The 19,535-nt window shown below is 40.1% G+C and overlaps 1 protein-coding gene across 10 annotated transcripts in view; it reads right to left on the bottom strand.

The window, feature by feature from the left end:
• Positions 1-4,758: 4,758 nt before the first annotated feature.
• CLOCK (clock circadian regulator) overlaps positions 4,759-19,535 on the bottom strand; it is a 65,263-nt gene continuing 50,486 nt past the window's right edge. For 9 of the 10 annotated variants that reach the window (XM_042807780.1, XM_042807781.1, XM_042807779.1 and 6 more), the window contains 8 exons: positions 18,487-18,628; positions 17,994-18,094; positions 16,982-17,071; positions 16,033-16,191; positions 14,244-14,450; positions 12,794-13,002; positions 12,239-12,500; positions 4,759-10,060 (listed from right to left, as the gene is read on the bottom strand). In XM_042807780.1, the coding sequence (XP_042663714.1) occupies positions 9,881-10,060; positions 12,239-12,500; positions 12,794-13,002; positions 14,244-14,450; positions 16,033-16,191; positions 16,982-17,071; positions 17,994-18,094; positions 18,487-18,628 (1,350 nt within the window). In that variant the 3' untranslated portion in view covers positions 4,759-9,880. The remainder of the gene's footprint in view (positions 10,061-12,238; positions 12,501-12,793; positions 13,003-14,243; positions 14,451-16,032; positions 16,192-16,981; positions 17,072-17,993; positions 18,095-18,486; positions 18,629-19,535) is intronic. The other variant, XM_042807787.1, reaches the window with a different exon arrangement.

Genomic DNA, 19,535 nt, shown 5'->3' with positions numbered 1-19,535 from the left:
AGCAGCACCGTGTCTGCCGTGCTGCCTCCAGCGTGGACGGTGCCCCTCCGCCGCAGCACTCGCACCCCGAGCCCCGCTCCTGCCTGGGGGCTGGTGCCAGGGTCGGGATTTTGGCCGCTTTCATCATTCTTTCTTGTGTTTCTGTCGGAGAGGTGCGTGGCGTTGTTCTGCCTTGAAATACCCGGAGACTTCAGATAAAGGTAGTATCTTAAGGAGTGTGTGTGCATCCATATATATATATTTAAAAAGTGTCTTATCCTTTAGGGTGAGTTTGCATCAAAAACCTCCAGATTTTGTTAGAAAGCTTTTCCTTTGCCTGGACTTTCCTCGAAGTAGCTGGGTCTTAATTGAAGAGGTGGGTATGTTGTTGGTAGGATGGTGTAAGCCTGCTTACTAGAGCTAAGACTCATTTTGGGAGAAGGTGGGAGCTGGGCCACTGGCCCCTGGGCTGAAACGCCCCACGGGGGGGGCTGCTGAAGGCGGAACACAAGAAGATTGGGGGGGGCTGATGCTGCAGTGACTCCTATGCCCTCTGAATTCAGGGGGCGGGGAGCTGTGTTTCGACGCTTCAGGTGCTGATGCGCGTGAGCAAAGGTTCATCCCCTGCCCCTCCTTCCCCCACCCTGTGCCCGAAGTGGAAGTTACCTCTTGGTACAAGCGATTTCTCCCTTGAAGACCCTGGGGCGGTGCAATCCCCCCTCGGGCCACGTGCCAACCCAAGATGGACTGCGAAAGGCGGTGGGCCAGGGCATTAAGGCAGCCCCTTTAACCTACCGGGCCCCTGCCTGCCCTGTCGCTTGGGAAGGACAGTGACCATCCGTGGCCTCCTGACAGCCTCTGGGCACCCGCACCTGGGTTGTGGGCCAGAGCGGGTGACGCCAGAATTGCAGCGAGCTCTAGGCCTGTGCCGCCGGTGGGAAGGCAGCACTGCGGTATTTCACTGCCCGAGTCGGGCTGAACCGGAGAAGTGCCTGGCGAAACTCAGTTATCTCGGACCCTGTAAATAGCGACCCTGAGCGAGGCCCCCTGAGCTCTCCCAGGTCACAGTGGGCTGTGACCAGCATCTCCCCTGAGCTGGGACGCCTCGCAGGCACAGGCTCCTCAAAGCTTGAAGATCATCTGGCCCCAAAGCAGACGGAAGGCCAGGGTGAAGTCTGACATCTCAACTTGCAGTTATCACCTGTTGAGAAATACTGATACATTGCGAGTTATTTGCCCCGAACTCAAGCAGAGGGAGATTTTAGCTATAGGCTAGCCTCCTCCATCACCTCTTTACCTGTCTGTGTGTTTGAACATGCACATTTGCCTTCATGAGTGTGAATGTCAATATATTTCACCGGATAATGTGTGTGTGTATATTTTGTGTTTACATATATTTTTTATTTAGCAGTAAATTAGTGTGACTCTTGTCATTCTTGAATTTGTAATCAGGTTGCTATTTTAATCATACCTTACCAAATCACTTTGTTAGTCTGTAAATCAATCAGCCATTAAGTGCTGCTATCTGCCTCACTATTAATAAATCTTAAATTGCTCTTAAATCATAACCATGTGAGATACCTTCATCCGTGGCAGATCCTCAGTGAGCTGAAATGCGTTTAACAGCAGAGCTGGGCATATGGAAAGGGATTCTTTTGTCTTTTCAGCAGCGAGCTGCAGCACTGGCCTCCTCTCTTCTGAGATACTGGCCTGACAAGTTTTTGCCAACCTGCAGGAGCATCAGGCCTGGGCGTTCAAGCGCCAAGGCTGAGCAGAATCTGTGTGTGATCGGATGGGGGGGCAGGGGAGCTGGGGGCGATTATAGAGATGCTCAAGCTGTGAAATTGTAGCCAAGCGCTCGGGGCGGGCGGTTTGGCGCCGGGGGGCTCGTGGGGGGGGGGGGGGGGGGAACTGAACTGCGCCTGTAGTTCAGTCCTGCAGCGGCGGCGCTTGAGCTGCTCTCGGGTGGGTTGGAGGAGCCCCTTGCAGGGCTGGGAATTGCAAGGATCTCGAGGTTCAAGGCGGCAGAGCAGGCTCGGTGCTGTACTGGTGGGGCAACGTGTCCCCCGTGGCTTTGTAACGCTCCTGTCCTGGGACCCATAGCCGCTTCCTAAGTGGTGGTGCTTTGGGGGAAGGACCTGGTTTGTATATTAGTCAGCCAAGGCCTGGCTTTTCAGGAAGAAAACATAGAAAAAGTTTAAATAATAGTGCTCTTTTAAATGGAGAAAAGCTGCCTTGTACTTTATGAAAGAAACAAAATTTCTGCTAGTTACCTCGACACAGACCTATGCGATTTCTTGTTCTTTTGTAGCTGGAGAATGTGAACTACAGCGAGTGAGGGTTCAGCTGTTGAAGGGAAGGCTCTGCGAATTGTTGCATCTGCAACATGGGAAACGGGCAACTGTCCACCCCAGGTTTCCCGTCCGTCCCGCAGCTCTCCCTGCTGGGCTGAGAAGCAGCCGATTTCAGTTGCTGCCAAAGGAACCTCGCAAGTAGGAATTTGCCTGCCTGACCGCCCGTGCACACAGCAGAGGTTTAAAAGTGCCCGCAGCCTGCAACTACTCGCTTCCAGGCACCAGAAACAAAACTGAAAGGGTGGCCAGTTCTACGGGGGTTACAAAAATCTCACGTCAACTGAGGTGTTTAACATGAGAAGAGCTTGTGCTTGTTAATTTTGAAGGTGCCTATTCCCAATCCTTCGGCAAAGCCAGTCTCATTCCACTGTACGTGGCAAAGTGCAGGAAGCGAAGATTAAGGGAAACTTCTAATCTTCTGTCCTGCCAGGTTTCAAAGGAAACCGATGGAACCAAAGTACAGGTCCAGTTCACAAGCAAGCCCGCTCTTCCTAGGCTAACGCAACCAGGCGGGTAGGGTGCTTGGGCTTGCTGTTCTGAGATCTGCTAGTCAGATGCCAAGTCTGGGAAGGTGGACGTTAGCGAGAGGCTCGGTTCTGCGAGCGCTGCGGGAGGCAGGCTGCGCAGCAGTGGGAACCCTGCCGCCCGATTCACCCGAGCGGTTTTACAACCCGTTTCTAGAAAGGGGATGGTGCTTGACCCTACCTCTGTGTGAGTCCCAGATACTGTATAGTTCAAAAAAAAAAAACCAAAAAACCAAAACAAAACTCCAATCTTGAATTAAGAGGATCAGGCAGTTGCATCCTAATCTAACACAAATTCTTCTTAATTTCCAGAGGCCTGGAAACAATGATGTAATGGCACCTGCCCTACTGACATGCCATCGTTCCATCGGTGACCTCGCACGGCCTCTGAAGTCAACACCCTCGGCAAGTGACAGCTACAGGCCTTTGCTAATGGAGACACAGGTTACGTTTAACCTGTAACATTTTCCATCTATAGGTGGCATATACTATAGATGTGTACTTCTTCTGGATTATTTAAATTTATTTCCCAAATGAAAGCATAGTTGCCAAAGGGTCTGACAGCTGTAAAGACCGTGTGCTCCAAAGAATCCAAGTAAGACTCTGAAAATTTTTGTTCTTACTATATGTTACCCTTCAACAGCTGAAATCTTCTGGCATTCATATCACTAACGCCTGAGGCTCAGTGCAACTAACCTTTGGATTGCTAATCTTTACAAGTACTTAACAGTTGCATTTGCATATAAGCATGGGTTTTGTTTCTAAGTTTGCACGACAGCAAAATGCCATTGAACAGCACTGCTTCAGGTGTGGCAGCAGTTGTAGTTACAGCTCTTCTTCTTGATAAGTTTATGGAAAAATATATTGATATTTCCAAAGTTCAATTTTAAGAAAACTGCTAGTCTTGCTTGCTGCCTGCTATCAGCCTTATCGCTGACGGGTGTTGACAGATTTTAACTACAACTACAGCACTTCTGTAGCTAATTTTGTTTTGACTCCTGGGGTGCAGGGGGCTTATGGCATGTAGAAGTATTACACAGCTTACGGGAGTATTGCTTCGATTACAGGATTTCCTTCCCTCTCACCTTTCCTTGAACATTTAAGTAATTTCAAATTTTCAATGTTTACACTTTGATCAGTGCAAAAGGACCAGGGAGAGAGGGTTAGACCACCCCGACAGGTGACATGTTACCACACAGCTCTTCAAAGCCGGAGCTCTGTGCTCTAAAGGAGTTGTGCTCTCGGCTAAACACAAGCCTCCACTTTCCTTTTTCGGTGGCAGAGCCGACACTGCTGAGCCACTCTGCTGGCTTTAAAAATACTATTCTTTGACAATTCACCAGCAGAAGCCATACCCGGGGAGGGGAGTTGAAAGAATTAAAGAAGGGGGTTTTGCCCGTGCCAGAAGGCGAGGGGAGGGTTTTGCTTGATTAAATCCTGCCGTGCACATACAAACACTCTGCAGTGCTGCTCCATCCTTTGGGGAGAACAGGGACCGTGGAAGTGAAGGTACAAAAGTAGTCTGAAGTTGTGCACATTCAAAGAAGTGCTACGTGAGTAAATTCCAAGGCAGTAATGTAAATACACAAATCAAAGGTCTCTAGCCTTTACAGTGGGGCATCAATTTATAAAGAGATACAGAGAAAAGACAAGGGAAGAAAAAAACACAGTATGCATTTTTACTGAAATCTCACAAGTCATTTGTCTGGGTAGGGGAGAGAAGATAAAATTGACATCAAGCAACTTCTTACAAGTCAGTTCTGTGGGTGGGGGAGAGAGCGTGCCTTGGTTACAGTCGTGGGAAGGGTAAGAGAGCGCTTCACTGTGAATCTGGGATAAAATTGACATCAAGCAACTCAGAAAATAAACTTCTAGAACCTTAGAAGCTACAAAAAGCAAAATTTTAAATGAGTTACATTTATTCAGTTAAAAAATTGACAGTTAGTAATGGTCACATGAACACCAGGGAACTGTATCTACATTTCCTGACGTCAATATGAGCGGCACTAGGGTTTTTGCTTGTTTTATGTATACAAATCTAATGCCAGTTAAAAAAATACAAAACTGAAACCCAAGACACTGTGAAATCAACACTGCTTAAAAACTCAAAATTCAATCTGATATATTTGAAAATAAATAATTTTTACCTTTCTTGTTTAAAAAAGACAACTCACCAACTGCTTTCAAAGCAGTAACATCTCTAAGACCATTCCCAAAAGTGTTTCATAAATAATTACCCATTGATTGTCTATTAATGCAGCATCTCTCAGTCTTAGCTGGGGTCTCTGTATTAGGCCATACAGTATTTTGTTCAGACACAGTGATTTTGTGTTTGGTTGGCTGTTTCCCCTTCCCCCCCCCTTCCTTTTTATTTAGGTACAATTTCTTTGAATATAGCATATTATGCTGGCAAAATTCATGCAGATGACACAGCATGAAGCATAGCAGAGCTTAAAATCACCTGTTTTTTAAAAAAAAAGAAAAAAAAAAAAGACAAGGAATGTAGTGTTAAAAATCATGATAGTGAAAAAGCAACTATCCAGTCTCATGGACAACCACGACAATTTCAAATGTCCTCTCACAGTTGTCTCATCTACTATGATTTGTTTAAATACGTCGTCTTTAAATCCAATTCATTTAATTCTCTTCAACTTTTTCCACCAGGGATAAGTAAAAAAATAAAAGGTTAATTATTAAAACTAGTCTCTTTTCCCTTTTAACCAAAATAACCATTTTTCCAGCCCTCTGACTGTACATCTCATTTTGATAATAATTTTAAATATTATGAATCCGACATGTTTGACATCTCCCGATGCCACAACTTTTAAAACACTCATAACAATACCTGGGTTAAATCTCTGAAAATATAAATGGTTCTTGAATCGACTTCAACATTTGAAAAAGGCCACATCTTTAAACCTTCAGAACATCTTCACACAAATTATAATCCTAAGGGACACTTAGAATTATTGAGCAGGCAAATAAGCCTCCAGATGATTCTCTCTCATAGGCAGCTGTGCAACTTAAAAAGTCTCCTTCCAAGGAAGCTGTCATCCTTAATCCCTTCCCCTGGCCATATAAAACACAAAGCCAAACGGTTTTAGAAGCCTTTTTAATCTTGCACTTTGAGCCTCAAAGGATCACCATATTAAAGAAACATTTTCCAGAAATGTTTCTCTTGACAGTTTTATGCATGTTATTCCTCGATGCCTCCTCCTTTTTAACAGTTTCACTGACTAAAGAAATAAACTGTTTTCAAATAGTCTTTTCAGTAAAGTGCTTGTTATTACTCAAAAAAAAAAAAAAAAAAAAGAGAAAGTGCTATTTGAGTCTTAAGAGAATTTCTTTTTCTGTGAAAAACTGCCTGATGTAGCTTTATTTTATTCATTTTTAGATAAAGCTGAAATGAAACCTATCTCTTGTAAGGATACTGGGTTACTAATTTTGGTGTTTGGCAGTAGGCAAGATGCCCACAGAAGGTGGTGACACACTGGAACCGTAGTGCAGAAGGTAAACCTTCTAGATGAAATGGAAGGCATATGGAGAGCTCCTACTAGAATCCTTTCATATTTATATACAAATATAATATATATTAAATATAATATAAAAATAGCTATATTCTTTTTCTCTGAAGTTATCCTAGAAGCTTTTCTTCAAATCCTCACCCACTGCAGGCAAACAATGTCTGTCTCCTGAACTCCATGCAGCTATGCCATCTTTTTCACTCCATTATGTACCACCAGCCCATTTCTCCATAAATACCACCCTCTCCTTAACAGACTCCTTCCCTTCTGTCAGAGTCATTCTTTAACGTTTACGCTCCAGAACCTGCAGCATCACAGCGTTCGTTATCGTGCTATTTATTAGGGTGTTGCACATAAGTCTATGACTGTAGTAAATGAGTCGGGCAGAAGCAAAAGGCTGATTAAGAAAGAGGCAATAGCCTGGTCCTCTTCCCACTAAAACTCAAGGACAGTTCAGCAATTGATTCAGCAACAGGGGAAGCTGCAGACCCTTTAAATATACACTTTTTAGTCACTAGCTGTGAAACAAAGCATCTGCATACTTGCACAGAATCTGGGACCAAGTTCTACATAGTCGCTTTTGTAAAAAGTTTGCCTGATTTGTGGCAGGAGTTTTCAAATGCATGCTATATTTTTCCAGTTTCTTTGAACTTCCCCATCTTCTGTACTCTCTCTACTAGCTGGTAGTTCTGTAATTGAATGACCTCTCTCTGAGGTTACAAAAAGCTTCTTGATCAAAGCGTACGTTTCTATAGTTCTCTTTCAGCAGCCATGCTATTGTCATCATCTAATTTCTCTCTCACCTAGTTTAGCCTTGTTACCAACAGACCTATAGCAGCACACCAGAGTATCTGGGAAGGGGGGAATGGGAAGAGACGTTTAAACGAAGCTTTATATAAAAAGCTGCATCATTAACCGTCTGGCTGGTATCTCTATTTCCTGTAATTCTCAGTATAATAGCTTAATAAACCTATTTTACCACTATTCAAGAGTTCTAGCAGCACTATTAAAGCTCTCCCAGTTTTCTTTTTTAGTGCTGTATTATTATTGTAACTGGTTAAAAATTTTTTTTATCTAACCTATTTTCCATTAAGCAAAAGCACTGATAGCACAGACCTCTCGTCAACGCAGCTTAAATTAGACACTGGTGGAATGGCGTGGTAGGGACAGGAGAGCCAGGCAGGATTTACTTAGAGAGAGCTTTACAGAAACAGGTTTCTGATGATTACTCCAGCCCAGAGAATGCCAGAAATCCCTTTAAACAGGGGAAGTGTTCCTTGCTATGTTTGGTATTGGCATCTGGTCCTTGCTCCCGGTCGCGATAGGCTTCGCTTCTTGGAGCAGAAAGCAATCTGATTCTCTTTGGTACCGTGTTTCTCACACTCTCCTTCCTTGTTCACTACCGTGCTTTTTGGTGCCAAACTCTTGCTTTATAACCGGGGAATAACAACGATCTAATGGTGGGGCACGTGCAGAGCCAAAGGCTAGCCTCACAGCGTAACCAACTGTACCCAGTGCTAAGCTAAACTGGTATGACCTTCCTGCGGGTTTGGTTCATCCAGTAATACAATCAAACTGCTTCATAGTACAAAATAGTCCATCACCGTTTGGTTACATTCATTCAGCTCCTCCTCAGTATTCCAGATTAACCTAGCTTTCTCTTTCTAGTACTAGTTTTAACTGTTTTTTTCTGGTTTTGGTTTTAATTATCAGATCTGTCAGCCTTTATTCAATCTCCTCTGAAGTTCTAGCTTCCACAAACCAGTTACCATAAAAACCTACTGAACATTTACTTAAAATAGCACATCTGTTGGAACTTTTTATTTTCTTGATAAAGTGAAGTTGCCTTCTGAAGTCTTAGTTCAGTGATATCTCCTAAATCAATAGCCTGGTAGTGTTAAATGCAATCATGATCTCCCCCAAAACACACTTTAAATGCTATGAAAATTATTGAAAAAACAAACCAAAACAGAACAAAACAAAGCCAGAAAACAACAAGCAACAAAATAAATCAGCTTACTATTCTTCCTCCTGCAAAAACGAGTTCTGTACTTCTAGATTTTTTATCTTTTAAGAGTATTACTTTCAAGGTTTGAGATTTTAGAGACTCCTGTGTTTCTGGCTAGTGTTTGACGGGGAGTACCACTCAAAAATGCTCATGGTCTCAACTCAGACCATTATTAAAATCAACACAATACAGAAAGATCTATGAAGTAGATAAACAAGTTTGGTTGACAATGTACTAAGACTTCAAAATTGAAAATGGTTACAGATTCAAGACATTGTAATTCAAGATGTTCAACATTATCACCTGAATTAAAATCAAGGCACTATGGGTTTTGTTGTTGTTAAAATGACCCTGAATTAGTTCTGACTAATTTTTGAAGGAGAATAAAAAGATTCCAACATATTTTAACAAGTTACAATTCTCACCACAGAGAAAGTGGTTAAAAAGTGCCCAAAAGGTTATTAAATGTAAATATATTTTTGTGCAAATTACTCCTATAACTGAAACATTCTTGAAAATTACTGTCATTTTTTTTTTTAAACCTTTTACATAAATATTTCCAACTATGAACTATATCAAAAGATAGCTTTGGGGAATAAAACTCCAAACCATCCGCAAGAAAGCAGTGCAAATTCCTATTTTTCAAACAAAACGATGAATTAATTATGAAATGATGGATGATATTTATGAATCTGAATGTCCTGAACCCTGATGCATGATTCACCAGTTCAAACAGCTTCATCAATAATTTAACCTTGAGAAGTCAACTAACCAACACACTATACCTCACCGAACAAACCTTGACATCACAGACAAAGCACAAACAAGAGACTTGTGCCCACATTAAGGGTGAAAACAATGATGCATCATGTTGTAAACAAAAGGGTAGAACAGAGAAAAACATTAGTCTGAGTATGGCGTGAGAATTTAGGGAAACATATTCAAACCTACAAATAACAGATTACATTTTCATGCATCATATAAAATATTTTGCTCTTTCTCCTTTTATGCAGACATATACACAATATTTTACAGCATCTGTACAACAGAGAACTGGATTTCACACAACATTTTCAAAATATTTACTGTCCCATAATCATCTGAAAAAAATTAGATGGTTTTTGGACTATATTCCTGGCATTTTTTTCTGCTAATTCAAACAATTGCTCCATGTCCATTTCAATACTTTAAAAATGTACAGGATTGATAAAAATACCAATATTTTCAGCATTTCAGTCACATTTTGTGATTTCACCTGGACAAATTAACACATGGCAGCAAATCCTTTAGAACACAGAAACTGGGGCAACTATCAAAGTTGGCCGCGTCCCCATCATCATCTTCTGGCTTTTCCTAACAGATTCCAGAAGTTAGATCTCAACACTGTGGTGTTAGAAAGCCTTTGTGCTGCTACCTCGGTAGCCTCAGTGCAACTGTTTGTGGAGCAGCCCCCTCCTTGTAGTTTGCTTCAAAAAGAGGCAGAGCCCCACACTACTGTGGCTGAACTTTGGAAGGATCAGTCATCTTGTCAGTTCGGTGTCGCACAAGTTGCTGCTGCTGCTGCGACTGATGCTGCTGGTGGTGGGACTGAGTGAAAGTGCTTTGCTGTAGTGGGAAAGCAGCAGAGAGGATAAGCTGAGCTGACTGATTTCCATGAAGTAACCTGGATGTCTATTAACACGGAGATAGAAAAAGATTATTTTTCCTGCTGCACTGAGAGATACAGGCCTAGCTGCTTTTTAACTTTTTGTAAGGGTTCAATCAAAATAAACTTCTGATTTGGTTATTTAATCTGAGTACACTGTACAAAGATTAGTTCATCCTGATAAAGTTAATTAGAGCATCTGACCAATTAATAAAGCAGCTGTGACTGAGCTTCGTAATTTCCTGTGACGATGGGTAGGAACACATGGCAATTTGTCTCCATTTCAAACCACAAGAGCATAACAGGGCTTAAGGAATCTGTTTGAACACGTGCAGGTGGCTGTCATTGCAATCAAGTGAAAAAAACAGTGCATGATTTGTCACAGATCCCATTTATCCCTCCCCAGCCAAAAAGGACATTGAAAGAAACTGCCGCATTTGCAGACCCAAACATCCACTTTGAAGGCGATTTATTACTACTGGAAATAGTACTTAGTTTTAATATTAATCTTCTTAGAACCAAAAGATGATGGTTACTGAAGAGAAACAATGAAGGATGGGTTCAAATGCACTTGGACGTCTCAATTCTGAAACACGTTCTGCAGCAGAGAGTAAACTACATCGACTGCTGCACCTACAGAATCAGACTGTTAGAAGCTCCAGTGAGCAAAGGCAGGAAAAGCACTTTTCTCCCTTTTTAAAGAGCATTTGCTTTACTTCAAATCCTAGCACTTGAATAGTTTCTATTAAAAATACTGAACTTTTGCCTAGAAAGAAATTCTAGGCCAGGAACAGACCTTTGGAGATCTTCATCTTTCACAAACCTTCTGTTTCACCAGAATTAAGTCAAAATTGTATGAACTTTCAGATTTAGAAACAGATATACAAACCTGCTAAACAGCACTATTGTTACGGTATTTATCTGACTTATCAGAGAACACATTCAAATCTGCACTCTGGTTTGATCCAGTTCAAGAGGCTCCCGCTACATAAATGAGTGCTGAAATTCAAATCACTAGGTATTCTTCAGCTCTCTTTTTGAGTCAACTTGCAGCTGAAAATCCTTTGCCTGCTGCACGACTGAAATTGGTATGTTCCCATGAAAGATTTTTTTAACAAGTCAGTATTTTCTGTCAGTGACCTAGTGAAAGAAAATTTTACTCAGCCCTACACAGAACTAGTAACCATTCCTTGTGTGCATAAATGTAGATTAAGCCTCTAATTCCTTACTGCATTTGTATATATTCCACCTATACACAGGATCCAAAATTTAGTGCAAATGGGAGACCATACACAGTAAGAAATACTTGCAAAATAAGGACTTTTAATTATGCATACTCTTAAGGAGTTAAAAAAAAAAATACATTCCCAGAGTAGTTAAAGAATGTTAAGAGTGTGCACAAACTGTATCACGATAGTTACATGGACTTTATCTTTCTTTGGAGAAGGCAACATCAGAGGCCAAATCAAAGTTTTTTTAGCCCACATCTTCCTGGAGGCACTTCCTCTCTAGTGTTCTAGTTACCACTACATCTCCCTCATGAACATCACCTACTTGATGAGATATGTGCCAGCGATTCATTTACTGGCATCAACAGACTTCCCCATCAATTCTTTCTATGTTTTCGGGGTTTTTTGAGATTTCCTACCTCTAAACTCCTCAGGTTTTGCCTTCCTTCTCTTTTGATCCAATCTCTCTTTTTTTCCCACTAAAACAAGGCTCTTCTCTACTCTCTGCTCACAAGGCTACTTGCTGCTCAGCCTTCCCTGCAGCCTAGAGAGACGTTCATGCCTCATGTTACGAGGACATGCCTTGCTTTGCTCTGCATGCTGCTTTCCAGACCAACCAATGCTGCCTGAGATCATCTCTTGTACCTTCTTGCGTTAATATGTGAATGCAAAGAAAACGCAAGCTGTTGTAAAGGGAAACGTCTGTTTCTTCATCCCATGCTCAATCAAGAGCAGCAATTCAAAGGGAAGAAGATAAAAAAACAGAACAAAGCAGAGAGTGAAATTGCAGGAAAAACTACCTCTCCTTTAAGTAGTAAGATTTTAGAGAATGGCTGCAGAATAAACTTATCTCATGCATCACGCTTGCTCATAGGTTCCTATTTTAAGCACTCTGTTTTCAGATAAAGCAATGGATAAGCTAGCAATGCTTAAAGTGTCAGGATTTTGAAAAATGTGTAGAGAACACTGCATTACCTGTAGGAACTGTTGGGGGTGCTGGGTCAGCTGCTGCTGAGCTGGTTGCTGAGCTGTGGTGAGCTGCTGCTGCTGCTGGTCTTGCTGACTTTGCTGCTGCTGCTGTGTTATGGACAAAGTCTGTGGCTGCTGCTGTTGGGCAGCAAAAGTGGGGTACGCTGTCACCACCTGTCCCATAAACATAGTACTTGGTACCATTACCGCTCCACATGCTACTGGGGCTGTGACAAGTTTTGTTACAAGTTGCTGACCTTGAGAAAATCTGTTGATAGAAAAAGTCATTTGGAGTCCCTTTAGGAAAAGAAAATATCAAGTATGACATGCACTTGAAAAATGCAGATTTGTCAGGCTCATACTTTGCAGTAACAACATGGGTTTTGGTAAGCCTGTGGACATGTTCATTTGGGCAAAGTTTAGTGTAACAGTGGTATCAACAGAGTTACAATAATAAATCAGGTGATTTTTTTAATGCTACTTTAGTTCCTTTTGTATATGATGTAGCTATGTAAGCATTCATTATAGCAAGTCATCTGAGTATTGGTCTTGAAGATTTACCTGATTTGTCTATCCTGTGTAAAAGTGGTCACTGCAGCAGCATTCTGGTTATTGTTCTGTGGTAAGCTAGAAGGAACCTGGACCACATTTCCTGTTGTTGGCTGAGAAATCACCATAGTGTTATACAAAGGTGCCGAGACTGTGTTCTGTGACTGACTGGCAAGAGAAGACTGTTGAGTGTGTCCACTAAGTACATTTTGTTGATTATGCTGAAAAGAAAAAATATTTTATGAGATAGTAATTTGAAAATAGCCAGGTACTACAGCTGTCCTCCTCCCCGCCATTGCCCATACTTCACAACTGCCAACATTTTTCTGTTACAAATTAATTCTTAATTTAAAGTACACAGGTATTTCCACTGACTGAGAGTCTGGAGGTGGGATTGGCACTCGGACATCTGAAAATCTCTTAGATTAACCACTTCTCCAGGTTATTTTTTCCCTGAGTTTTTCAACTACTTGCATACTGTTTATTTAAGATCCTATTGTCCACGCCTTTAGCACCTCTGTGCCAGTCTTAAACTAAAATGTGCACATCACATCAATCAATTTCTTTCTTCAAAGTTTGGAACTGGCTCACTCCTGAGAGAGTAACACTGTCCACCACTAGTCTGCCTCTTCTCAAATCTCAAAAAGAAAGTATGGAATTTGGATAAAGGTACAGAGGAGGGTGACCACAGAGATCAGGGGTATAAGGAGCCTCCATACACAAACTGGTCAAACCCATCGGAAGTGTTCAGCTTGAAGAACAGGCTTCTATGGGGATACACGTGATTAGGGACTTGGAAATCACGTATGACTGAGAAGGTGAAAAGTGAATAGCTGCTCAATGTGTTTCCCAGTATATGAGCTGGGTGACAAATCTGAAAAACAAACATAATCATACTTCACAGAAAGTAAAGCTGTAGAACTCACTACGAGATACTGTGGATTTAAAAAGTTTACATGGAATCAAAAGAAACCGAGTACATTACAGATGTCATACACCCATGGCATCTGACCAAAATTGCTGAAGAGTAGAAAAGTCAACTGCAGAAGCACCTATATATGCTTGTCCTGTTCCTATGCTTTTCTAGTTATTTTCTGTCTGGACACTGGGTTTCAAGCTCATCTAGTACAGATCTCATGTTATGTGTTCTGTCAACAGAAAATTCATAGTCATTCAAAAGAAAGGCAAGCTAAAAATTTTCTTGATAGTGGTCTTTCAAAAAAGCTACTTGTTATTAATTATTTACATGCCTAAGTCTTAAAATAAAAACAAGATCTGAAATTGCATTACCAAGAACATAAATGCAGTTCAATTATAAAACATGGAACATGAAGAAATTAATATGACTCAAAGGATGTTGTTCGAAAAAAATCTGGGACAGGGATGTCAGGGAAGCCACTGTGTTTTGGATATGGTTTTGAGCATATATTCTATCCAGCAAAATCAACAATGAGAATTTTACCTGTGTTGCAGTACTCTGCAAGGACTGTTGCTGTATCATGTGTGGAGCACTTATGTGGCCTGTGCTCATCCCGCTTTGAGTCTGATTAGTCTGAACAACTTGACCTTGCATGTTTATCGGCGTAAGCTGCTGAACATTCGAAGAATTTCCAGAAGCAAGCTGCACAGAACCAAAGTTGAGTCCAGAAGCTGACTGCTGCAAGAACATCTTGAAAAAAAAAAAAAAAAAATCTACAAGTTAGCTTTTAAGAAAAATCTGTTAATTGTTCAAGATCTTTTAGAGAAACTAAACTTAACTATTCTGTATCAATATAAGATAAAGCTTCATCTTAGTTATCAGAAGAGTTGAAACAGCATTGCAGCCACCAAGAGCAAAAGGCCCAACTTCCATATAGGGTCAGTGTTCAGAGATTCTACTGTAGCTGATAAGAATCAGAATCCTGATTTCTAGAGCCCTAAACATTAAGGTTTATATTTGTTCCGAGAGAAAAAGTACTATTTAGAGACTAACCTGTAAAGTAATCTACAGTTGTCTAAAGACAAAATGTATTCAAGATCACATTTCTATTTGTAGGTTCTCCAGCAGTGAAACTAATTCAGCTTAAGAAAATCTCAGCATCAATAGATCCAGGCAGAGCATCAAGAATGTAATCTTCCTTGGCAATCAAGAAATCGTAATGATTATACCGAACTTTCCAACACTGTAATAAACTGAATTCAGCACAAAAATATTCGAGTCTTTACAAAAAGTTAGGCCCAAACTACATGAAGACAGAGCAATAAGGTAGGATGTGCAGCACTTAGATAACTTCCCTAGTTTCCGCAGTCCTGAATCAGGTACCTCCACAGGGCATGGGAAGAGAACTGTGAAACTCTCCTTTTGATGCCATCTATAAGGCAGTCTACTGCTGGCAGGCTTATGGTAGACACGATAAAACACTGAAAATGGCACATGCCAGGAACTCCTACTCTTCAACAGAGTTTAAGCAACATGTTCAATACTTCCAGGAAGTATTTTTTTCTCCTCTTTATTCACAATCCACACTGAAAATATTTAGATTATTTTCTTAAGCTGTATTTTAGTTTTGGATGTGGTTTTTAATGTTTTGTTTGGGTGTTTTTTTGTGGGTTTTGTTTTGTTTTGCTTTAAACTAGAAAAACCCGATAGGGTCATTCTTTTCTTCCAAAGATACCTGATGGAAAGAGAACGACAAAATTAGAAAAAAAATATATTAGTTCAAATACAGAAATCAGGTAGTCAGCTGCTAGACTGAGTAATGCATCCTCTACACTTCTTGTCTTTCTGGCTTAGTAAGTACTTCAGAATACCATGCAAAGTAGAACCACTTCACCAGGAGGATGTGTGGGAGGACCACAGCCTGATCGTTAGGACAGCTTAAGAAACAAAAGGTATGAATTTGACACCCTCGAGCCAAAAGAGGAAATAAATGCTTATCTTGCATATTTTGGATTAATACTCCAATGGCTGCAAAACTTTGCAAGAAGCAGAAACCACTGCATCCTTTTTACATTTAGGCTTAGGCATAAGCTAGGCTTGAGCTTTTCAACATTGAAAACATACACTGGGGCACTTCCAGATGCATTCAGAAGCAAAATGCCAGGTACCTCAGGAACAGCAGCTTCAGATGCTATGGATTCTAGGCACACTAGGTCCAGATGGCAGCTGACAGAGGGTAGGGAGGATCACCTTGTGGAATTAAGTGCCCAAGTCTCCTTTTGGATGCCTACATCCTCTGCAGATCAAACCGGTAAGAGTTACACCAACTCACCTGGAGCCCTTGACCGTGAACAATTTGAAGCTGCTCTTGAATCTTGCGCAACTCTTCCTGCTGCCGATGAATATTTGCCTCTATCATGCGTGTTCTTTGCTCTAGCTGGTCCTTCAGGTGCTGCATAGCTCCTAACTGAGCTGAAAACTGAAACACAGGCTGTAGTGCAATGAAGAAATTACAAGCTGAGCAAAAATAATGACATTTTATTTACAAGCAGTAAATACACTCCTCCACAGTAGCAAAGAAATCAAGCACTTTTTAAACTGCTAACAACCATCATCTGAGGACAAATTCATTAGTATGAAAATGCCACAGAACTCACAGTTAACTGATGCATCAGAATTGGTGAACTAAAGAAAAGAATCTGTAGCAAAAGAAATTGTATCCAAATCACCAAGACTCTATAAAAAGCCTTAGTAATTTACATGGTACAGAGGATGTTAAAGCTCTCTCTTAGGTTAAAAATTAGAATTATACCAGTTTGCCACTTCTGTTCTTCCCTAGCATCTGCTATGGGCCACAAGTCAATATAACCTTTTGATATTTATTTATCTATCTACAGGACACAGATCTGCGGTTGAACCTGATACCACTGTTCTTATTTCACAAAAGTGCTTCATAAAATAAGTTGCATTGTGTTATAAGCATATGTGTAGAAAGTTACCAGCATAGTTGATGGATTTTTAAATTCATGTCCTAAAACATTTTACCTTAAATTGTGTTTATATCCATGTTTCTAATGGCCAAGGCTGAAAACAATATTCACCCAAATAGTGGGAGGAAAAAAATGGAAAAGTGTCATATTGCAGAATTTGCTCACTTCAAGAGAGTAATGTTAAGGGTGACTTTGGCACCAGATAACTCAATTTCTGAAAGAGAAACTAACCTTACATTCAGATCAAGACTGTTTAAAAAATAGCATACAATAAACCAACTTAATCCATACCTGGGACATACCAGACTGGAGCTGTAAAGTTGAAGGCTGAGACATTGTTGGCTGTGCTACTGGTTGTCCAAGAGACTGGGAGCTTAAAGACTAGGATTTAAAAAATTGTTCTGTAACTGGAAGAGAATGAACTTCATACTTGACATGAAATATTTCTTTACATAAGATGTCAATTCCAAAATAGCATCATATGAACATGATAAAAAAAAGTAAATGTTTCCTGAAATATCTAACCTTAAGTATTAGAGAATTAAGAACATGAGAGCAATTGATTATATACATGATATATGTGTATAATTTTTCCACTGCTAAAAATACATAAAAGGAGTAGGTATAAAACAGGAAAAAATAGAAATTAAACTTACAACTGTTTTAAAAGTCTTTCTTATTTGTAGTAAGGGAAAAACTTTTTCAGCAAATTTGGAAGTTGAAACATTTGATTTATTCTTAAAGTAATTTTTTCTTTTAAATACATATTTTAATAAGCATTCTATTTCTGAAGTGAACGTATTAGTTCAACTGGAACATGAGCAACAAGTACATGAAGCATGACATCTTCTCATGTTACCGAGATTTCAGAAACTATATGAAAGTATTCACTAATATTCTTAGAGTCATAAATTTATAAAAATTCCCTATAGGGACACACACAGCATTACGCTGGCAATTTTTTTATATATGTGTATAATTGCTTATATACATAAATAGATTAAAAATGCAGAATCATAGAAAAAAGTTATGTGTGAGCAAAAGCAGAGATTCATACAACCTTGCAAATCCTAATGCCAAAAATAAATACTTATATGCTTAATTACTGCATTCCCTTAAAATGTCGTATAGCAAAGTTGCACATTAATGATACCATTCTAATAGTCACGTATTCCAAGTGAAACTGTTACAGTTTAAATTATATGTCTTCAGAAGAAATGAAACAAAAGTTATATGGATTTAATAATACCTTCTAAAGGTAAATTACACTGGTTAAGTACAAAATTTTTCTCTGAAGAGTTACCTGACTACTCAGAGATGATCTTCTTTGTGCAGTCTTTTCATGACCAGATAAGCTTTGCCTTGGAGGAGTGCTAGTGTCCACTGTCATTTTAGTTGGTGTTGCTGACAATGTTCAGAGTTACAACAGAAAGAGATATGTTAATAGTAATCTCAATTCTGAAATGCAATAATCAAATCACAGGAAGCTTTTAATGAATAAAAAAAGCTTAAGGCTTGGACTTCTTTTTTTACCCTGACTAACAATAATGCAATCTGCTGGACTGAAACAGGATGTTCTAGGGTCTGCTAGTGTACTTTTAGAAGTAGCAGTCACTGTACAACCTCTGAAAACTGAGTGATCAGCAGATCTCTGAGAACCATCAAAAAGGACATTTTCATTTGCACACTTTTCATAAAATGATGATTAACCGCTAGTTATGAATTTAATTCAAGTAATTAAAGTAGAGAAAGCCTTCACTAGGAAGGCGATTATATTTTCAACAGTTGGTGCTTACATGAATGATCTGATACTGCAGTATGTGAAGATTTTCTTGAACTCCTGGAGGAAGCAGAAGGTGTGGGACTGGTATCAAACCTTTCCAGTGCTTCTTTGAGACTCACTGTGTTTATGTGATTGTCAGACCCAGAGTCCTGACTCTGAAGAGACACACACAAACAACAATTATTTTATCCGATTCAGCACATAATGTGCATTTCTGTTAGCAAATATCTCTAAGACCATGCTGTGTCTAATCAACCCCTTATACAGAGGTGTCTGTGCAGAAGTAGTGGCCTGTTTGGTATCGGTAAGATCAGTTTCCATTTGTGCCTTTTATCCTTGGAAGAGAACCCAAACCAAAGCCACATGAGCCTAGAAACCAAAATCCATGCAGACATAGTTTAAATGTTACAGTTTACATAACTCGACTCACTGCTGAGCTGACCTCCTCCTCTAGCAACTCGATTCACTCTGAACACCAGTGTAATGAGTCAACTGCTTATTCTTTTGAGAAAGGATGAGTTAATTCCACTAGAAGGAGCACTGTCAGATGAAACTTGCTGAACTGCCAGGGGAAAACACGACAGAGCATCTACACAAGCTGGCTTATCTAGGACTCACTGAGCTTCCAAGGACATTAATTCAAAATGAATTTTGTATATTTCTAAGAAGTGGGACAGAGTCACAATGGAACAGATCCTGCTTTCCTCTTGTGAATTTCCTTTAAGCCACCTCTGTGTGTTGACCTTGGTTTTTCAGATATGGGTGCTTTCAATTTATTTATAAATCAAACTCTGCAGGAATCTGATCTTAATAAGGACTTATGGATGTTGCCAGGTTATAACTACACGCATGTGAACTGAAAAGAGGAGGGTAAGTGTTCAGGGCAGAATGCTGTTAAACAAACACCCTTTCTAGACTGCTCGGATGCTTTTAAATAGTCATATTATTTAGAGATCAAAATAATTACTATCTGTAACAGGACAAATCACTTCTTGCTGCTGTGTATTTGCTTATATATTATTTAAAGTATGAAATAAAGAAGAGGTAAAATAAAATTGTATA

Source organism: Tyto alba, unplaced genomic scaffold, assembly GCF_018691265.1.
Source record: "Tyto alba isolate M040663 unplaced genomic scaffold, T.alba_DEE_v4.0 Super-Scaffold_6, whole genome shotgun sequence".
Taxonomy (NCBI): Eukaryota; Metazoa; Chordata; class Aves; order Strigiformes; family Tytonidae; genus Tyto; species Tyto alba.
Note: the sequence above shows the minus strand (reverse complement) of the source record. Positions and strands in the feature narration are given on the sequence as shown.